Source organism: Gymnodraco acuticeps, unplaced genomic scaffold (genome assembly GCF_902827175.1).
Source record: "Gymnodraco acuticeps unplaced genomic scaffold, fGymAcu1.1, whole genome shotgun sequence".
Lineage (NCBI taxonomy): Eukaryota > Metazoa > Chordata > Actinopteri > Perciformes > Bathydraconidae > Gymnodraco > Gymnodraco acuticeps.
In genome coordinates this window covers 522,848-541,838 of record NW_022990198.1, presented here as the reverse complement: position 1 = coordinate 541,838, position 18,991 = coordinate 522,848, and the positions used below count along the sequence as shown (strand labels likewise).

The window sequence follows — 18,991 nt, the reverse complement described above, 5'->3', positions numbered from 1 at the left end:
GAAATGGTAATATTGTGCCTATAAATACCTCAATACAGTTCATGTGCGAACATTAAAGGTGAAATAGTTCCATATTTCACAGTACAGAAACGTAATCTTTTTTAAAACAGCGTTTGATATTATGTGTTATTATTGTTTTTTCGGCAAAGTCTTGTCAATACTGTTAGGTTGCCAGGTAACCATTGAGGAGTGAATGCACATGCCATGGAATAGTTGCAGAAACGCCCAAAAGAACCACAACATGTTGTTTTTACACTTGAATAGATTCAAAACAGGAGACATATTCGAGCTTAGAGGTGGGTTTTATAACCTTACTTCCAGTCTTTATGCAATGCTTAGCTAATTGGCAGCTAGCTGTGGCCTACTGTTTAACAAACAGACATGAGAGTGCTGCCAAAGCTTTAGATCTAACTCTTGGAAAAAAGGAGTGGTGAGTGTGGATTTCAAACTAGTCAAGGTAAACGTTGAGCCTGGGGCATGTGTAAAAGCGATGCTAGTTACCAGGCATATTGGAAGAAAATGTCATTTTCTTTTAATGTTAGAGTTCTACTTAAAATCCTGTGGAGCAACCATAAGCAAAGAAAGTTAGTCTTATTAGCTTGATTGAGTAGCAGCGAAAGGTGGGGCTTAGCAAAGGCTTAATTCACTCATCAGATATTAAAGTTGATGTCACTCTTACCGTCCTGTAGTGTCGTGATTGCTTCACTTTCCTCGCTGTACTCACTGTCCCCTATGTCATTGGTGGCTTTTACTCTGAACTGGTAGGATGTGAAGGGCTTCAGCCTTAGGGATGGAAGCACAGGAAAGCCCATCAATCTTGATGATAAACTACGACACTGGATCTTTAACCTTTCAGCTACAGATATCAAAAAGACAAATGTAGTCTCACTGTGGGAGCTAAAAGCTTTTCAAGCTAACTAGGAAGAAAGTCAGCCAAACTGAGAGACCTCTCTGCTGAATGCTGCATTTTCTAAATTCCTAATGTCCTAAACTTGTTTGGCTAGTTCATACCATTGTTTATGTTCCTAATCAGACTCTAATACCCTGGAAACATTATTCCGTATAAGCATATTGTTGAAATGCCAAGTATAGTGCAGCTGAGGGAATATTTAAGTGAGTGTAGCAGTAGGGACTAGACTTATACTCTACATCTAAAGAGAACAAATATAAAAACATGTCTTGTAATAAAGAGGATTAGATGTTGTAAATAAAACTCCAGAAAGCTAAAATAACTCTCTACCTTGATACTATGTAGGAGGAGGCCTCATGGTTGACGGAGGCAGAGTGGACGGTCCAGTTGCTCTCAGGAAGCTCTCTTTGCTGCACGGTGTAGTAACGCACAGGGGACAGGCCGTCGCTGCCCGGCTCCCAGGACAGGAGGACATGACGGGCCTGGACGTCTTTCTGAGGAACCATGGGGCGGCTGGTCGGCTGGGGACGAGCTGAATGTGGACACACGGACAAAAGGTGTTACAAAGGGAATCAGAAAAAAATGGGCCCGACACATAGTAACTTATGTTGGAGGAACTGTGGGAAATCATACTCATATATGTTGGTTATGCCCTAAATTACATATATTTTGGAAAGAGATATTTGATGCTCTTAAAGAAGTATTCCAACAGAATATTGCTCTAAATCCGATGGTGGCTCTACTGGGAGTTTTACCTGAGGGTCTAGAAGAGAGGTCTAAGAGGTATATAATAAGAATTGTATTGACAGCAGCCCGGAAGTGCATCACTATTAAATGGTTGAAACTAAAACCTCCCACCTGTAACCGCTGGATTCGGAGAGTGTGGCATACCCACCACATGGAGCAATAACATATTTATTACGCTTACAGAAAAATACATTTATCAAGCGATGGGCCCCTGTAATGCATCTACTAATACTTGTTAACACTCTTGTATATCCCTTGTATTCTGTTTCCATCATTATTATTTGTTATTAATTTTTCTTATTTTCTAAGGTAGGCCATCTTTATTACATTTTTTATTTAGCACTGGAGTGGTACTCTGTTACTGGTTGTCTAATACTTGAAACCTATTCAGGGTTGTATTGATACAGCTGGAAAAACTGAAAATGTGACTGAAAGATATATTATACTGTATTATTGTCTGAAACGAGTTCTAAAAAAAATAGGGAAGGAGACATTGGCAACAGAGGAGGGTGGACAAGAGAAATACACATTTAAGAATAGAGTGGGAGCAAAGCATTGAAATCATCAAGACAGGATGGAGAAATTATATAAAAGTTGAATACACTTTTTGCTTGTTCACATTTGCATGGGCCATGTTGCACAAACAAGGGAGATTCAGATGAATGAAAAGTAGCCGAGGAATAAAGTTGCAGAGTAAACAATCCACAGCGTGCCTTGAGGGAAGCAGATGGACTGATTTGTTCTCAGAACTGCATCAGAGCGCTTCCGATAAACACCCACGGGGCAGAAACGCTGTGAAAACACATCTGCTGACTGGACTGTAAACTGCAAATGAACTGAGTGCAAAGCATGCTTCTTACAGCTCTCTGCTAGCTGTGCCATTACTCAGATCACACACCTGTGTCTGCTTCGAGAATTATGCAAACAAATGTTACCTTGTTTGTTACTGCTACACCTCAAAATACCACTAAACCTTTAAAACGCCATAACAGATAATAATGTTATTTGATGTGCTCTTCTGGATAGACTGGTGCAGGAATAAGTCCTAAAATCAGTTATTATTGTATTACTTTCCCTGTGTTTAAGTCAACGTTTATTTGAACATGTTTTAGGTTATGTATTATGAACACAAGATTAACATATGTTCATGTTCAGCTGTCATTCAAACAGCGGTTGCAAGCTTTTTGTCTACAGACAACTTCCGGGTCAGCATACAAAATACATCATCGCTGCAGCACTGTATTACTGTTGTTAATCATCTGCTATAAATCCAGCAGTCTAACATGGTTACCTCTCTTCTCCGTGGTGACCACCAGCGCCTCAGCAGCCTCGCCCCAGCCCTTCCTCGTCTGCGCTTTGATGCGGAACACGTAGACGGACTCCGGCTTGAGGCTGGTCACAGTGTACTGGCGAGCACTGGGGATCAGCACGTCCACTGTGGGTGTGTTGCTGTTGGAGGAGTTGAGGTGGTATGTGATCTGGTAGGCTGGGGGAAGATGGAGGAAAACATATCTTATTAAGGTGTCAAATGGAGCTCAGTTTGAGGGTAAAACTAGGATGAAACATGCTTTATTTGTTGCTTCTGTTGGTAATAGCCAACTGTGCAACAAGCAGATTTGTCTCTTCTGAAACGACTCTATTAGCATCTGCATGCTACTGTGTGGGACTGACATACTGTATAGTTTAAAATAAATTATCCGACAGATGTATAATGACTCAATCGCTCACAGGGAAATCCGCTATTAGCTTAGAAGAGATCCCAACTCCCTTTAGAGCCAGGAAATCACAAGATTTGACATTAAACACCGCCAAAGTATGTTGAAAGTCAACATCAGTGGGCTCCATTCAAAAAATATATTTCTGGATTATATGCTAGATTTTAGAGTAAAATGTCAAGGAATAATGGTAGTGAGAGAAAATAACTACTTTTGTATGTTACTAACCAAGTATTATGCCATTAGGCTGCGAGGGAGACTGCCAAATAAGCCTGACAGAGGTGGTCCGCACTTCAGGGAATAGGATACCCACAGGAGGTCCTGGCACTGCAGGAAATAAACAGACAAAACACTGAATACTTTAACAACTCGGACTTTGCTTACGTTTCATTTACACTTATTTGTTCACCAAAGATCCTATCAAGCTGAAGATAAATCGTCCAAATGTTAATGAAAGGTTAATACAAATTGTAAATGTCAATAGCATAAAAGCAAATGTTCTACTTGGACTATGCCAAATAACATTGTTTACAATTTTCTTTGATGTGATACTACATGCTTAAATGCTTAACGTTGTCCCTACCATCATCCAGAGTCCTCTCCAGGATGGGTGGAGAACTGGGCCGTCCATCTCCAATCCGTGTGAAAGCCAGAACCTGGATCTCATACAGAACGTATTTCCCAAGACCGGTGAGCTGAATGCTGTGGGTGGCGTTCCCCTCCACCATCCAGAAGTGGACCGCACTGTCAGAGTCCTTCTCTTTGAACACCACCTGATCCAGGGACGAGAAAGGCGAGAGATGTTGGGGGAAAAGGGGATTTGGAAATAACACAGTGTCACCCTGCTGCTCTGTATACTGCCTAACAATAGTTGTCTTACGGGACAATTAGATGGTTTCTGACTGCTCAGTACAAGAAGCACAAACAGACCTTGTAGCCAAGAATGAGTCCATTTCTGTCTGGCTCGGGAACTTCAAACCAGCGCACCAGGATGCTGCTGGAGGTGGTGGCGAAGGCAGAAACGTTGGTGGGTCCACAGGAGGGGACTGGAACACAAAGAGAGCAGGAGCCAGAAACATTAGGCCTCAATAGTCCATTGTTTGCCATTTCTTCTGAAAAATTCATTAGTCTATTTACTGTGTGGATGTACTTTGATTGATCTGATATGGTTATGGCCTGTGTGCTTGTGTTTGCACAAAGCCTCTGATATCCTGTTATACCCTGCAGGCCTGCTGTACAAAATAAAGACTGCAAGAATAGGCCTTTTCTCTTCCTTGGCACTTATCTCTGGACATAATGCGCTGATTCCTAAGAATCTGCTGAAGTGAGTGGAAAAAGGGAGCACAGGAATTCCACATTTGAGTCCATGTGTTCTCAATTTCCTCAGACTCTTTCCATTCCTCACTGCTCGACGTCTGCTGAGCGATATGAAAGCAGAAGCATGGAGGGAGAATTGCTCGGCTGCTAAAAAGAGCATTATAGTGCCTGCTCATACAATCATTTCACATATGGCAGTGTAAACTGTTTGTTCCTTTTAATGTGACTAATCATGTAGATTTTCCACACAGATGTTGCAACAATAACATTAGTATTAGAAAAGTAACATGGGGCTTTAATTCATGGACAAATCTATGAAAATATGGTCATAGTTCTTAAATAGGAATGTGTTGTCTTGCTTGTTATTTGTTTGTTATAAATCCTCATTTAATTGTAGCTTCTGTTGACACAACCTGACACTTTGCAGCACAAACAAAAGTGCTTCTGGGTAATTAAGCGAGCCATGCTTTGGTGTTTTTGTGATGCTAATGAAGCATATGTCTTCCCTCTAGGATCATTGATCATTTGACTCTCATATATTTCTCTCTGTGGATGACAGATGACTCACCAGACTCCCTCGTCCTGCCTCTGACGGGCTGGCTCCAGGGTCCCGTCCCGATGCCGTTGACGGCCTGGACCCTGACCTCGTACTCCGTCCACTCCTCCAGGTCCTCGATGGTGAACTCTCTCTCCAGGCGGTCTGCGATGATGTGGATCAGCGCCCGGCCCTGTGAGCCCGCGCGGGAGTACTGGACCCTGTAGCCCACCTGCTCTGCGTTCCCGTTGTACTCCCATTCAGGCAAAGGCTAAGCATGAACATTGAGAGAGTAAGGGATAGGGAAAAGGGGTCAAAATACTTATACTGCACAATTAATCAAATGATTCTCCAAATCACAGAGGACTAGTGCAATATCTAAATTATAATTGTTGTTATAGGCCAGGGGTGCCCAACCTTTTTTGAACCGAGAGCTACTTTTAAAGTTGCCAGTCTGCCGAGATCTACCAGTCCAAATAGAGAGGCGTATCCATTACTGACAGGTAAATACACACTTCTACTTGTATAAAACTGACCTTTGTACGATTAATACTCCATAAACTACTGCAGATCCTTTATCTTACCTCTTTCTAATCTACACACGTACAAGTATTTAACTGAAGTTACACAACAGTCTTGTTGATACAGAGTTGGTGTTTATTCACACGTCACTACAGTGGGTCATGTTTTCAAGAAGCATTGAACAGTGCTGCCACATATAACACAGGGAAAAAAGAAAAGACTCTGAACCCTTTATTTGCCATTATATAAAAATAGTGTTGCTACAAAAGTATAAATGAGGCTTACTAATAAGACAACCCAGATCTGAAGCTACACAGGAATCTGCTGCAACAGTGCAATAAAAAAGACAAAATTAATAGAATCAAACCCTTTTTTTGTTGCATTTTAGTAGATTATAAAAATAAATGCCTTTAAAATAGGATGCAAGCAACACTAGTTTCTTAACCTGAATTGATAATAGACTATAATCAATTTAAGTTTGCATTCTTATACCATTTTGTACAATAATTATAATGAATAAGTTCAAACAAACTAAAACTTACAGCTGATTAATAACGGTATCTAACTTGAGTTTTTATCATATCAAAAACCTGTTGAAATGCTACTGTTATTTTTATTACGCATCGGCAGCCTCCAGGCACGCTTCTTTCACAACTTCGCCGTCTTTGAAAGACTTCATGTGTTTCTCAAGAACGTGACTGACACGATACGATGCTCTGGTAGCAGCCTTGCTCTTGTTGTTGGGCCTGGTGAAAATGGACTGCTGTGCATTAGCTGTCCTTTCAGGCCCCTCCCCTTTTGGAGCGTAGGGCAGAATTAGGAGGGAATTCCGTCTCGTAGCGTTTGTGCACTGTTTTGAAATGCCGCTCCTAAATGACCCTTCTTCGATAAAGCTACGCTCGCATTGCAGATGAGACAGATGGACTTTAAATTGGAATAGATATAAAAATAATCATCCTCCCACTCGGAGTGAAAATTATATATGTTTTGCTTCTGCCATAATTGCGGGCTTGTGTGTGTGCGGACTGTCACTCCTGTTGACACGGACAACGTTAGCGAACTAGTGCACTGCCCACTGCTCACCAGCCACGCCCCGACACATGGGGTCACGCCGGCCAATCACAAAGCTTTGATGCGTTCAAGTGCATTATTCTGGCACAGGAAGATTATGTTACAGGACATTAACGATAAAACAGAATATTGTTGTTCTATTTTTAGACACATCTCGCGATCGACTGGGAATCTCCCCGCGATCGACCGGTCGATCGCGATCGACTGGTTGGGCACTCCTGTTATAGGCCAACAAATAAAATGTTTAATGAGGTATTCTGGAACTACAGTGGAATCCAGGCCTACAATGAGTATACTACAGACTTATTAAGAACATATTGTTTGGTGTTGGCCCTTTATAACAAATAAAACACACCATGATCATTTTATTGGATTTTTATTACGGTAATATGAGTATTTATTTAAAAAATAATCCTTCCCTCTTATATCTGGAAACATATCACAATGGCAATATCTGTCAAAATAATCACAACTTGTTGTTTTTTCCAAATTGTGCTATACTATAGTGAGACATCACGATTCACTAATGTGATGAATATTCACGAGATGCACACAGGAAGCTGAGTCCTACTCACCATCCATCGCAACCAGAGGCTGGTCTCGCTGGCGGTGCGCAGGGTGACGTTGGCGGGGGCCATGTCAGGGGGGGCAGGGAGAGTCTGGATCTTCCTGGAGGGCTGGCTGGGGAGGCTGGTGCCAACAATGTTCACCTGGCGCATACGGAACCTGAAAAAACATCGTAATGCTGCTTTCATCTGAACTGAAATCAGTTTAGAAAACTTGGAATTAACTCCTGGGGTTTTTGTAACTCTTGCAGTGTGCATCCTCTTACATGAGGCTTATTGCATTTGAACTGAGATCAGAGCACCGGCTATGCATACAGCATGAACATGAGCAGCAGGCTTGTTTGTTACAGCCTCTATATGCAACAAAAACAACATTTTGCTGTCTAACTCTAATCAAATGTAAACGGGCAGCACTGATGTTAGAATGATGATAGCTGTTGTAGGTCTTCAGGGATTGGTGAAATGTGCATTTGTTATATTGAATGTGATGGCAGAAGACTGAAACAAGATAAAGAGCATGCATGCTGTTAAAAAATGATTTTGAAACCACACTGTCCATAACAAGCTTGTATCCAAATCAAAAGGAAAGGAGAATGAGATAAGGCTCCTGGGATGAGCTGAATTTAGCCGAGATACTGAAACACACATACACTTTATCTGTTGTTTGTCACAATCTGCACACGCTTAATTAGCATGTTATCTAGCATTAGCTTATTCTTGGAAATTATGAGACTATCCTATTACTATAACAATGCACTGACTGCAAACAAAAGAAGATAGTCTTGTGACAGCCGATTCAACTTGGATGCGTTTGAGGCCTTTGGGTACTTGTTTGTTTGCTGCTATGTATAATTAGTTTTAGTATTTATTTGCAGGATTCAAAGTCCAGGATACATTTATTACATTTTAATATCTAGGCTAAGTCCGGGCTCATTTGAAGGGTTCGCCAATATTGGTTATTTTCGGATGCTCATTAGAGATAACAATATGAAGAGTAAAGCAGACGGTTCACAGTACCTGTAGAAGGTGTAAGGGTTGAGACCAGGCACCTCCAAGGAGCGAGCCTCAGGTTCGTTGGACACTTTGTGGACCATCACCCAGTCCTCATTCTCCCCCACCACAGAAACCTGGGAGCAAGAACAATTTGATCTTTAGTCTTCAGCATAAAGAAGATGACTTAAAAAAGACCGCAAAACATGACAAAGGAAATGTGAACTTCAGCTCTGGATTAAATGTGGTTCACCTGGGCCTCCATCTGCCAACGGGAAATGGAGGTTTTGCCATCATAACCCGGTTTGAACTGTAGGGTGACGGAGCGTGGGCCGATGTTGGAGATTGCCACATTGGTAGGAGGACCAGGAAGCTCTGTGAAGAGAGAAGAGTCAGTGTTGAACTTAAAAAAGACAGAAGAATAATGAGTTATGGAGCAAGCAATGCACTGACAATGCTCTGGGACTATTTTGTGTGGCGGCCTCTTCCACATGCTGCTTTTGGGTTGTAGACTTTGATTAGGAACATCTATCTCCCACAGCACCCCCTTGTGGCCGTACAGATACTGCACATAGATTTATTCCTCTCCCTTGTGCTACCAACTTCAGCTAAAACAGCAAAAGTAGATTAGGAAAAGATGCTTAGACGCAGTACACAGGCGGAGACAATGCCATGAATGCCAATTATACTGCAGTTATCTGGAGATACGATTAAATCTGATATCACACATTTACACTTGAGCTGAGTAAACCATACAAATGGATTATTCCCTGGAAATCCAAGAGGGGAATCTGAAAACGCTGAATATGTAGAACAGCAGGACGCCTTTTCAGTGTATATGAATATCATCGTTTGTAGGAATGTTTTTTGCGAGTCTGTGTTTATTGGGAGGCTGTTTGAGAATGTGCCTGCGCATTAAACAACGTACGTACTTCTCGTCTTTTTTCCCTTTTATGCTTCCCTCAAGACAAGCATTACACCCAGTACTCGAGTTGAGGGGGGATGAGGGGGGGTGGCATCCCCCCTGAAATAAAAACGGTCAAAATCATCCCCCTTCTAAAACTGCCATTCCCCCTTTCCATCCCTTATGTCATTTGATCAATGAACGTGGCACTGGTATTACTGCTATTTCAACATTAATTTTGCGCATTTTGAGTAAAATACTGTGGGCGAGGGAGCACGCACACACGCAATGACATTTTTACCAAGTCACTGACGCTATACTATGCGAGTGCCCTAGAGGGCGCCTGTCTGATCGATGCCAGAAGCGCAGGGAACGGTCATCACAATGGCCAAGCGACCAGGAGGACAACGCGATCTGAGGGACTTCATATTTAAAAATACTAAAAATAACATTTCAGGTAAGTCAAGAGTCAGTAATCTTAGTCATTACTCATTACTTTAGTCACCAAAGGTGGAATATATGGACATAAGCAGCAATAACAACTTAGTTGGAGTTTAGCTACGTTTTTCTCTCGTGTTAGCTAGCTGGTAAGACTCAAAACTGTTGATGAAATGATACCACCAGCACCAGAAGAGCTGAAACCCCTCCTTCAAGCAGTGAACACTCTGGTCATCTCCACAGCTGAGTGTGAACGTGGGTTTAGTCAGATGAACATTTTAACCACAACTAGAAGCTCCCTAGAGGTAAAAAGCATGTCAGCCTTGCTTTTCATCAAGTGTGCTGGCCCTCCACTGAACAAGTTCAGACCAGAGGTACAGTATATGTCAAGACTTGGCTTCAAAGCCATTGCTTAGCTAACAATCCGAAAGCAAGAGTCAGAAAAATTGAGACCAAAAAGCATGATTATGTAAATCTTTGGAAACTTCTATGAGATGGGGGAGAGTGGAGTAGGCAGCCATTGACAACATTGGTCCTATTTTGTATTATCTGTATAATCTTTTAATATATTTTCATATTTTGTAAACAATTTCAATTTGCACTTAATGCCCTGTTAAAAAAAGTAACATTGGGAATGTTAACATACAATATTTGTATTTGAAATGCAATAAAATGATGACGGATCAATATTTTTCTATTTTTTTCGCTCACATTTTTCATGAAGAATTTACATAATGATTTAATTAATTACGATACAAATGTAACCCTTTAGATACCAGTTTTGATCGTATACCAGTAACTGCTTTTTTGAAAAAATACACTATAATTCAATATTCTAAAAACTATTTTGACTTTATTATTAGTATAATCAGTTGATCCATCTGAATAATAAATGAGGGACTGTTAACCTACAAGATTTGTACCATAGACTTCCATTATAACCATATTTTTGTATCCCCTCCCCCCCTTTAAATTAAAGTGAAAAAAAGATTTTGCACTAATTGTCCTCTGCATTTGACCCTAAATGTTAGTGGTGCCATGGCAGCCCGGGGACCGACTCTAATTCTGAGGTGCCTTGGTCAAGAGCAATGAAAGGAGTATCTGAACATCCATAACATGCATGTTGTTCTAGGAGTATAATAAGGATCTTTATGCTGGTTGGTCTCCCACCCTCGGCGGGCTATCAGCACAAATTATGTCCCCATATGATAAAATCCACCATCCCCCCTGATTTTTTTTTTACAACTTGAGTACTGATTACACCTACTATAACATATGACCATTCCAAAGCACAATATAGTTTAAATAAATCCTAGTTAAAAGATATGAACGCCAACTGCTTATTGGAGCGTGGACAGGGGCGTAATATTCAAATAGATGCAATCACTCCCAAGGGAGCACTTTCTTCCAAGATTGCTTAAATGCGGGTTGTATTCAACATGAATGGAATGCAGATTACACGGGTCATAGTTAAATTACCACTTTTCATTTGCATGACTGATAACTGAGGTGGTCATGGTACAGTTGCCGGCACATAGGTGTTTTCTTTACACATATACAATGAGAGTAATCACCATTTTGGGGACTATAACGGCTGCTGTGAAGCCTGCATTTAACAGCCTGTTTTCTCACAGGTTTCACAGATGCTCTGAATGCTGCTCTAGTAATTGATGTGGGCATTGTGTTTTCTATAACACAATTTCGCAAATCTGAAATAATTAAAGACCATAATTGTCCTTAATGCTCTCGTGGGAGCTGTTATTTTGCAGATGTGCGCAGCTATTTGTATTGGTGACTCTCTCCGGCTCGGTCCCGGTTGAGGTGACCCGGGTCAGATTTCATTGTGTCTGGCGCCAGACAACAGAGAGAGTGTTCACCAGATTAAAGGTGAAGCAGTAAATATGCAGGAAGGGGAGTTTTAATAGAAGGTTCCCTGCTATTGAGATATTAACCCGGAGTGAACACTTTTAACAGAAGGGCCTGCATTATAAACAAAATGAGGCTTCAGGAGGCAGGGAGGCTCAAATAAAATATGCCATTGAGGTGCATCTCGGGGAATGTAGGAAATAGTTTTTGGAGCTTGACTTTATAGGAACTAAAACGAAGGATGTTTTGGTCTTAATTACTTAGATTTTCATAATGATCTCTGTAATCAGTCTATCAAGCCTCTCAGACACCCCTTTCAGTAATGGTCTGTTTGTATGCACAATTTAAAAATAGCCAAAGGCAGAAAACCCCCTGTGCTAGTTCACTTACTTTTATAATGCTGCTTCTTATTTTGACCATTGTAGTGTACTAATTTGATTTGTATTACATGTGTGTTTGCCTCATTATTATTTGTAAGCCCACATTAAGCTTACTTGGCTGTTGTAATTTCCCTTGCTATGGGACGGATAAAGGACATCTGATGAACAGTGTTGTGCTAGTTACTGAAAACCAGTAACTAGTTACCATTACTAGTTACTTAATGCAAAAAGTAACTCAGTTACTTTACTAGTTAATTACACCCAAAAGTAATGCGTTACTGTGAAAAGTAACGTTTTCGTTACTTAGAAAAAGGGATCCTATTAATGCCCTTATAGCCTTCATTTCAGTACTGTTATTACATTGGAGAATAATATAATCTGTTGATCAACTTGACATGCATTATATGCAATCTGGATTGCATCGATATGAGCTGGCTTTCCATTTTTGTATATTCTTTCTCCAGGTAGTTGGAAAAAGTGTTCCGTCCCATATGCCGTGTGCCGCCCGGACATGCTATCATGCTAACTAGCTCCCTGAAAGCGGGTGACTCCACTGTAGCAATAGCCTGCATGTGTTCTACAACATACCGTGCAATGGCTTTATCGACTTTTCCCTGGCCAGCAGTCCCTTGGTTAAAATCCAGCCGCTGTTGCTTAGGTGGAGGTGGAGTGGCGTCGGCTGAGTCTCTGTGGTCTTAGCTACTAGCTTCGTCCCAGCATGTTGTTTTTGCAGATGTTTTAAGAGATTTGAATTACTGGTTTGGGCAGTAGATAGGATCTTTGACCCGCCAAGACACAACTTACATTTAACTAAAACGTTATTTTCTTTGTGCTCGACAAAAGTGAAATAGTGAGAATATCTCCAGGTGGAGAAACTAGACTTGAGCTCCGCCGCCGCCATGATAGTCTTGTTAGTAAACAACACAAACACGCCCACAGCGAGTCTCCGCATGTGACACAGGAAGTATCTAAGTACATTTACTCAAGTACTTATGTACAGTTCTCATCTCTGTTCGCCTGGCTGTTGACTATATAAAAAAACTAACGGAGTAACGCACCATGTAGTAACGGTAACTGAGTTACTGAATATAAAAAGTAATGCGTTAGAGTACTAGTTACTGCCAAAAATAACGGCGTTACAGTAACGCGTTACTTGTAACGCGTTAGTCCCAACACTGCTGATGACACAACATTAATCAAATTATATGCTTATAAAATAGTAATGGCAAAATAATAAACAAGATTTAAACCACAACAACAGAAGGAAGTAAGTGGCCTATCCAGACAGAATAGTTGGGACATTTCTAGAAATAAATGTTATTGCTGTGACCACACAACTGAGACTCATCTCACAACATGGGCAAATATTGGTGTGGCTAGACATCCCTAGAGCTAAGTGAGAACATATGTTTTGTTATTTTGTTTTGTGTACTGATCCTTTGGTGTGAGTACTGTTTGGTTCCTGACCTGGTGGGACCCCGGAGGAGATGGTGGAGGAGGACAGCTGGCCCTGGCCTTTGGACGTCATCCCTGCCACTTCTATGGTGTAGGTGGTGAGAGCAGTGAGTCCAGTGACCCTGTACTCTAAGGTGACATTGGGCAGGTAGTGGGTAACTCTGGTGTTGGTGCGGTTGAACTCCTCCCACGAAATGCGGTAACCTGTAGAGCGACAGAGAGTGGTTTACAGAAACAGACAGAGAGTCCTCTTGGGGAAAATTCTACATCAGTTTTACTATAATAGCAACTCTCGGCGAGCATGCCACGAGGCAAGCTAACAGAAATATTAAATTAACTTCATCAAAAATTGAATATAGCAAATTAAATCAGCCCGTGATTATATCTCCCTGCACACACACACACACACACACAACACACACACACACACACACACACACACACACACACACACACACACACACCACACACACACACACACACACACACACACACACACACACACACACACACACACACACACACACACCACACACACACACACACACACACACACACACACACACACACACACACACCCACACACACAACTGTACCCTCTCAAAGTTAATACAATTTGCTTCTTGGCCAGCAGCTCTTTTCATGTGATTGCATAATGGGCAGCATTTCATGCCAAATCAATAATTTCACATGGCACGTCAGTGCTTGTCTCCTGCTGTGTGCACTTTCAAATGTGTTCAAGATATTCTGCTGGATTTCGACCTCGGAAAACACTTAAATATTAATGTCAGTGTAAGCCATTTGTTCTTCACTTAGATGTTGCAGTGTAGAAGTAACAGTTGCCTACTAGAAGTATATTTAATTAAGGCACGTATATTCATGGCCTAGTGAGACAACATTTTTATTTATAGAGGCCTAAATATGCGTTTTGGGGTTTTCCCTTTCCTGAAGTGTGTTATATAGGATTTAGTGCATATATATGGTATGCGAAGGCTAAAATCCCAAAGTTCCCTCAAGAGGTAGTTTCTCTCCCACAGAATGTACTTGCAAAGCTCAGGGGAGGAGAGAAAATGTCTTTGTGTGCAATGTAATGTTTTATGTAGGAAGTTGTATCATTTTCTAACAAGTGTTGTTCAACTGATGTAATGGGATATTGGCTGTTGTGTAAGCTCATGCAGCTTAGGCAGCAGAATGAAAAAAAGAAGCAAAACAAGAACATTTCATTGAGCTGACTGCAGAAATCCATCCTTGTACCAGTATCATGTTGAGGTGAGCTGGATATACCTGTGAGGACTCCATTCTTCTCGCCGGGCTCGCTCCAGCTGACTTTGAGCGAGGTGTCCAGGATCTCAGTGAAGCTCAGGTGACCCACAGCACCGGGGGCTGAGCGGGGACAAATAATAAACATGAGCAGGGCCAATGGGTAAACAAGACACTCTGGAACGGTGGACATATCGGCAAACTGGTGACGGCATTTGCATTTTCACTAAACTAAATCAGCCCAAACAAAAACTGTCTGATGACAAGTTGAGAACAATTAACAGTTTCTAAAGCTTAACCAATTATCTCAGAGGGAAGTCCCAATTATGATGATGCTGCCTAGATGCAGCATAAACTCACTTCTGCACAACTTGGTTCCGCATGAATAATAGATGTTGCCCAGAGGATGTGTTAGTGTGAGATGCTTCATGTCCCCTCGCCACCACCAGAGAGTGAGAGAAATGTGGATGAGAGTCACTTACTGTCCTCGTGTGTCCTCGATGCTTTGGGCGGGCTCCGGGGGCCGTCTCCTGGCGTGGTGAAACACAGCACAGAGGTGTAATACTCTGTGAACTTCTTGAGACCTGTCACATATCCCACATGGACGCTGTCCTGGAAGTTCGGTCGCACTGTTACCATAGTAACATCGTCGTCTCTGCCGGGCTCCCAGGCCAGTAACTGAAACAGACAGAGAGGGACACGTTAGACTGAAGAAAATCAGCCAGAAAGCTGCTAATGATGTTTCTGTAATACACATTTAACCTTACAAATCTAACAACATTATCTCTCCCCGGTAGTCATGAGCCACTCTGAGGAGTTATTTGGCATCATTGCTCTCCTAAATATATATTTATAAAGACACCCTGAAGAGCTTTTCACTGGGAGGGTATGGCTGATTAGCTCCATTAAAACAGACTGGGAAATGTAGAGATTCAAGGCTCAAGAGAGGCATCTCATCATGCATTTTGATAGCGCACCATGTAGCATCTCCAAATGGGAGCTGGATCAACCAATTAGGTGCTTAGTTAATGAGACCCATTGGATTTCTGTTGGGTATGTTTCCAGAGAGTGGGAAGCTTGCAGAGAAGTCAAGAGCTGGCAAAAGAGATGTCAGAGTGAGAGATAGTTGACTGTCTGCCACTCTTTTTTTCCCCCATCCCAATCTCTTTTCCAGCACGTATTCCTTTCCTTACCTTTCTATCACCTCTCACACATTTTAAATCTCTTATTCCCATTGCTGCCTGAGTCTCTCCCCGGAAAACATTTGGCATATAAAATTCAGATTGGGTTTGAACAGTGACCCCTCCACCCTGCTGAGTAAGGCCTGTGCAGCACTATTGAACAGACAGACAAAAAGGCAAGGGGAAAAGAAACCAATGATGTAATTCAGTGGCAAATTAGTCATATCCAGATATTTCTGGAGGCGGAAAAACAGCAGTGCCCTCTGGCCGTACAGTAGCTTACCTGTTGGCTACATTTCTTAGAATATTTCAATAAAGAGATGGACTGTATTCAAGAGCCCAAAATAATGAAGACATTCATCATTACAGCCTCACTATAACGTGATAAATGGATGCGGGAATAAAGAGAGTGACCGACTGACAAATGGGTGAACACGGTCCATTCGTCACCATGACACCAAATATATTTTGCCCCTTGGCTCCGCTCCCCCTTTTGCTACACAGGACATGTGATACTACAAGCTCATCGCTGACACTTCTGTCAATGGATGTGTCGGCCGGTGGGGACGTCGCCGCGGCAACTACTGACCTTGTAGCCCTGGTTGATGCCGTTGATGAACTGAGGGTTAGGGGCCGTCCACGTGAAACGGATAGTTGTCGAGTTGACCGGCTCGGCCTGCACATTTCCGGGGGCGATGGTGGGTACTGGGATGGACGATAGGAGGGAGAGGAGAAATGGAAAGACAAAGGTGTGAGAACACATTTCAGATGACTGCTGGAAGCCTTCCTGCATCTATTTTGATGTGGGTATTGATCACTGCTGCACAGGTCAGGGTACATACTGCCATCACTCTCCTTCTGTCGGCACTAACACCTAATACCAGGGCTCTGTGACTTTCTTTGAGTGAGCTGCTTATAGATTTCAGCCGGGATGCAACCTTTGTGTGATCCTTACAAAGAAGAATCAATGCATCAAGTGTTTTTTTTTTTTACTGGAAAATGCGTACTGCTATTATTGCACTGTTCCCACAGGATGTTGCATTCATTGTGAATAATGATCACGCTTGAAATTAACACATATAAACGCAGACTCATTGAAAATGACACATTTGATAAATAAGAAAGAAATGAGTCAGCACATTAGTTTTGGTCTCGGTCGATAACATTGATGATGTGCGCTCACCTCCCTGCAGAGTCCACTCAGTGACTTTATGGCTGAAAGTGCCCAAACCCGCCACGTTGTACGCGGCAACCTCAATCTCATAGTTGGTCCATATGATTAGGTCCTCCAGGAGAAGGTTAGTCACCTCAGGACTAGTTATGTTCTTTATCTGGTAGTCCACAGGAAGGCCAGTCAGACGGTACCTAAGACACACAGAGGAAAAAGGAAGCATTAGATGCATCTATTCGTTGTGTTTTTTTACACCCTGAATTTGAAATGTATTTCAGTTCTGCTGCTTGAGTCAGTACACTAGAGTCCCTGCTAGGGGGAGACAAAGCACCAGCAAACAAGCAATTAAAAAAACCACTGACAGACCTGGAAAACACCTGCTGTTTTATTTGGATGTAATGAACAGAAAACCAACCTAATTACATGTTTACAGGAATTACACTCAGTTTGGCATTTTGCTGACTCTGCCTATTAGAGTTGCTAAAGTTTGGCTGAAGTCAAAAGAAGTCATAGAATGTTTAGTTTTCTCTCAGAGTGAATCATTTGGTTGTTTACTGAAACCGTGGGGATTTTAGGCTTTAAAGTAAAACATGCCGCCGGTAACTTATATCCAGCTCTTACCATAATTAGATAATGGAGTGGAAATTAAGAAAAAACTATATTAAATGGAACATTTTCAGGTAGTAATTAAAGTGTGGGCTGGTGTGCATAACAAGGTGAAATTCACAATTCACAATGTCTCTTTTCATTCGTTCATACTGAAGTTTGCAAATCTTAAGTTCTCAATGCGACAAATGATGTGAAATCAATCGATTAAAGAGAACACCAAGCCAAGGTAAACAGACGGGATCATATCTTCCTTAGATACGATTTTAAGTTGAAGTGAATCTATGTTTATAACTTATAACTATAAAAATAAAGAAATGGATGGTTGGATGAACAGGGATCTTACCGGACGGTGTAGCCCCTGAGGATGCCGTTCTGGTGGCTTTCGGGCGGGGGCTGCCACTGGATCATGATGGACTGGTTGGTGCGACCGCTGGCAATGACGTTTTGAGTCGGAGCACTGGGGGGCTCCTCTGGGAGAGAGACCCTGCACAACACATAAACATGCAGAGCTTTGAAGAGAGAACGAGTGAGGAAAAAGGATGTTTTCTTTATGGAATGATATAATGGAGCATATGATTTTCATTTCATTGAATTTCAAACCTTTATTTATGCAGGTGAATCCCATTGAGATCATTGATCTCTTTTTCAAGGGTTTTGAAGCTTAACATCAGTTTAATTTCAACTGAAGCCATTACGCAATATAGGGGTGTAACTAGATTTGAAGGTCAACTATCTAATATCATCAACGCAGACAACAAAATAAATCAATACACATCATCATCTTTAAGATGTGCTTTTCTCTGAATGCAATAAGCGCACAGTGCCAGCGTCTGTGAATACAGGCCAGTTTTGTGACTAAATTCTACAATGACTCATGCTCAGCTCCCTTGTCATTTTTGCCACCTGCTGATTATATTGAAGGAGGTTAGGCACAACAACGACTCACTTAAGGTGGACCAGCTGTTCTCCTTTTAGTGACTGCTTTAACAGCTTTGACCAGACACCGAGACCTCAACAACATGTAAATGTAATCAAACGAAAATGATCTAAATGTCTGGAAGAGCTCATTTCTAAAGTTGTCAAATGATATTTAACTGCTTTTTGTAAGTTGAGTAGCTGATGTGTGGAATGGGAAAATGATATCTTGTCTAATCAGTCGCAGGTCCATGAGAATTGGATAGAAACAGTTTTGACTTTGTAACATAGGGAAACATTGTATCCTTGTCCAAAGAATGGATATATCGTATCATGATAAAAACCTGTGATTGCTACTTCGAAACCTCTTCTTCTGTCCCCTTATCGTTTCTTACAGCTTTGTTTTCTTTGTTAAAAACCCTGACCATATCAGGGCTTA

At 41.7% G+C, this 18,991-nt stretch overlaps 1 protein-coding gene across 1 annotated transcript in view; it reads right to left on the bottom strand.

The window, feature by feature from the left end:
• Positions 1–18,991, bottom strand: part of sdk2b (sidekick cell adhesion molecule 2b) — a 290,174-nt gene that overhangs the window by 27,401 nt on the left and 243,782 nt on the right. Inside the window, 16 exon segments of the mRNA XM_034218059.1 lie at positions 680–783; positions 1,241–1,442; positions 2,949–3,143; positions 3,601–3,699; positions 3,956–4,145; positions 4,303–4,418; positions 5,258–5,495; positions 7,393–7,543; positions 8,401–8,510; positions 8,627–8,748; positions 13,429–13,620; positions 14,701–14,799; positions 15,159–15,354; positions 16,447–16,562; positions 17,041–17,222; positions 17,981–18,121. Coding sequence (XP_034073950.1) covers positions 680–783; positions 1,241–1,442; positions 2,949–3,143; positions 3,601–3,699; positions 3,956–4,145; positions 4,303–4,418; positions 5,258–5,495; positions 7,393–7,543; positions 8,401–8,510; positions 8,627–8,748; positions 13,429–13,620; positions 14,701–14,799; positions 15,159–15,354; positions 16,447–16,562; positions 17,041–17,222; positions 17,981–18,121 — 2,453 coding nt within the window.